This window comes from Glandiceps talaboti, chromosome 3, assembly GCF_964340395.1.
Source record: "Glandiceps talaboti chromosome 3, keGlaTala1.1, whole genome shotgun sequence".
Taxonomy (NCBI): domain Eukaryota; kingdom Metazoa; phylum Hemichordata; class Enteropneusta; family Spengelidae; genus Glandiceps; species Glandiceps talaboti.
The window spans coordinates 7,513,063-7,516,442 of record NC_135551.1 but is presented as its reverse complement, the minus strand read 5'-3'; the positions used below and the strand labels follow the sequence as shown (position 1 = coordinate 7,516,442).

The 3,380-nt window shown below is 37.0% G+C and overlaps 1 protein-coding gene across 1 annotated transcript; it reads left to right on the top strand.

Moving 5' to 3' along the window:
* The first annotated feature begins 397 nt into the window (after nucleotides 1–397).
* Nucleotides 398–1,342, top strand: LOC144432981 (galactosylceramide sulfotransferase-like). The gene has a single exon (XM_078121294.1). It carries the CDS (start codon nucleotides 398–400, stop codon nucleotides 1,340–1,342), a length of 945 nt encoding a protein of 314 aa, XP_077977420.1.
* Nucleotides 1,343–3,380: the final 2,038 nt, after the last annotated feature.

The following is a 3,380-nucleotide window of genomic DNA, read 5'->3' as shown; positions in this document are numbered from 1 at the left end:
CGATGACACCTAGTTATTGATTCATCATGTGACCGGATTGCACAATTTAGATAAATGTTGTATTCGACTAATCAGGTCCTGCATATGGATGCCATTTTATAGCAGATATAAAGGGTGTTTGCAGTCTTGGTGGACGAGCATATATTAAAAAAATGAAAATGACATTTAATATAGCTGAAATACTCTAGTGCATAATTTCGACTACAATTGGGCTACCTGTAATCGCAACCACGCTGCCTCCTAGTAGACCTATTGCCAGCGAAGGTATGGATTAAATTTGGTGGTGTCATATAAGAAAGGAGTTTACGCAATATGTTAACCATGGGGTTTACATTTGTTTTACAGAAAGACAATCCCAAGTAACCCGCAAGGTAACTTTGCCCATCGACCACCGAATATGGTAACATCAAACTTGAAACTCCCATGTGAACCTCAACGGGACTTTGTATTCATAAAAACTTCAAAAACTGGTGGCAGTACCATGGCAACACTTTTATTCCGGTATGGTTTAAAACATGGTCTTGTTGCAGCTGTAGGCGAGGCATTAAAAGTGCATATACATATTAACGAAACTAGTAACAGAGCGATGATTCATACTTACAATTGTGAAAATTTCCCTGGTTACAACTTTATTGCAAATCATATGACTTATCGTCGAGTAGCACTGGATAAAATCATAAAGAATGGCAAATATTTTACAATTCTGAGATCACCAATTAGAAGAACCGAATCCTTATTCTACTATAGCCGGGAGGATAAGTATTTTCATGAATTCTCAAATCCTTTCTCAGCGTATTTGCAAACCATTGTCTCAAAAAACAATACTATTAGACGGAAGCTGAAACCACCTCATGTGAATGACTATTTCTGGAGGTTAATAGGTATTCCGGAAAAAGTCAATGATACGTTCGTCTATAATTCGATCAGGAATCTTGATAGCGAACTTGATTTAGTGATGTTGACGGAGTACTACGACGAATCACTCGTCTTATTGCGAAAGATGATGTGTTGGGAATATGAAGATATGGTTTACAAACGTGAGAAGGTTCATAAAGGAATACGGTTTCCCATCACACCGGATATGGAAAATATAATCAAAGAAAAATCATCATTGGACTTAGCACTCTATGACTATTTTAACAAAACATTTTGGGAAAAAGTCAATAATTATGAGGGGGATTTTGAAGAGGATCTTGCAAAACTTAGATCTGTTCGAAATGAAGTTAATGTTCAATGCCAAGAACAACAGAAACCTCTATCTGACTACTGCCTAATGCTTGGAAAGGAGACGAATGGAATTACGAATGTTTTTATTGATAAACAGCGGAAGTGGGATTGTTGAAAAAAAAACTTGACAAATTTCGTCAAATCCTTCTGCAACTCCAACATTACTTAAGCTATAAGCCTTTAACTGCTATTGCTTTGTGTTTTTGAATAGTATAAGTGTAATGGGCCGAGGTGGACATATGTAAACAACAGCGAAATGTAATATAATCCATATTTGATAATTACATCGTTAAGATATCCAAATTAAGTGTCACAAGCATACACCCTATTTCAGAGTGACCAATTACGTCCAGTCAATTCCAAACGTTGCCTTTGTTGCATTTAATCCCAACAGAAGCACTACTTGTGACATATTTCACTTTTTTACAATAAAATTACAACAGAAGTAATGTGCCATGGTCATTTCCCTTCACTAAATGAGTTATCAATCATTTTCTCCACTGGCTCAGATTGTTATTATTTCCTTCCAATCTTCTTTCCCAATGTCTAAAACATTAATTATTACAAGTATTTATGTTGCATTGTTAAACAAACTCACATAGTCTTAGTACATATCACATCTTACATTTTATTGGTTGGTAATTGATTGACAACTGGTGATTAGTCGTACATTCTCGTAAACCAGAGCTGTTATTCTTTCGCTACACTTCGAAATAACGAGATCTGGCATCTTACGTCTGATAATCCGACCACTCAAAGTCCGTCTCTCAAAGAATGCGTTTGAGAATCATAACAACAATATGGCCTCGCCTCTCATAGCAACTGCCACATTTGCGGAAAACTATAATTGGGGAGTACAGTAGAAATGATGGACTTTCACAAGGCGCATTTGGACACTGCAGTAAAAGAATCCGTGGTTAGCGACGATGACCAAAAGTGAGTCCAACAGGCAGCAAACATTGACAGATGTATGCACTGATGAGTGAATGTGAATTGGCGATTCAAAAGACCCGTGTAAAAGTTACTAGTCTCATTTAAACCTATTAGGATAACCAATATTTGACGGGGTTAAAGAGTATAAAGTAAGAAAAAGGAAAGTTTTGTTGAACATTAACACTAAGGGCTGATAAACGGGCACTGTACAGAGTATTAATACTAGTACGGGTGTCATGAATGAAGTCCGGGCGTTCTGAACTCGTGCGCCCAAAGACACTACTGTGCTAAAAGATCCTACTAATTTAGCGTTCAGCCCAGGTTCTGTTCCTTGTAAAATCAAGAGTATGGTAAACAACACTTCAATAACTACTGGTTGTGAATGGAATTAAGTTAACTAGAGTGAACTCGCATGAATCAGTCAATCTTGGCTTGATGTAACCATTGATCTATTATTGAGATAATCTATGTTGTAATATAACCTACCTGCATATGCTATATATTACAAACTCACGACTGTCTCGGACGTCCGGTCTGACATTACAACAAACCGTGTTTGACACTTAGCTTTCGAGGCAAGATTTATAGATCATTACTTTATGTTCATACATGTAATATTCCAATCTTGTCTATAGGATGACAAAAGTAAAACTTCAGCAACAAAAACGCAACTTGGCCAAGTTAGTTTTCAGTGTACATACGTACCTACGTAGTATCTTGCCAAGTCATTTTTTGTATATCACATGGTATACATGAGACAATCTGATTGGTTGTAGTGTTGACGTACAAAGCCACAGCGATAAATCCCTAAATTTGTATATGAGTGCATCCACAGCTGTTCTTACGGCAAGTTTCAATGGTGCCGTAAAAGAGGCCGTGGTTTGCGACAATGAAGTGGTAGTGATTCACGGTTTTTGATTGGATATGTGACTGACACTTAACAAGTACTGAAGCACAATGGTATTAAAATGTGTTATTAACAGTGCCAAATTCGTCGTACTTGACATGCATCATGGAGATGGAAAAATTTGTTTCGTAGTAAGATGAGGTCGCCATTAATTATTGTGAAATAGGTATTTTATCACCGACGAAATTTCCATAGTGTATGCTGAGTTTGTAAGAGGCATGCCATCTATCACTATCACAGTGTCAGTTGTCAATGTGCCAAGTATCAACCAATAATAAGATTGTACTGCCTGGATTGAAGAGTTTGACTGATA

Bases quoted from the DNA above. Each gene is read 5' to 3' on its own strand.
- LOC144432981 (XM_078121294.1), top strand. From the start codon at position 398: ATGGTAACATCAAACTTGAAACTCCCATGTGAACCTCAACGGGACTTT.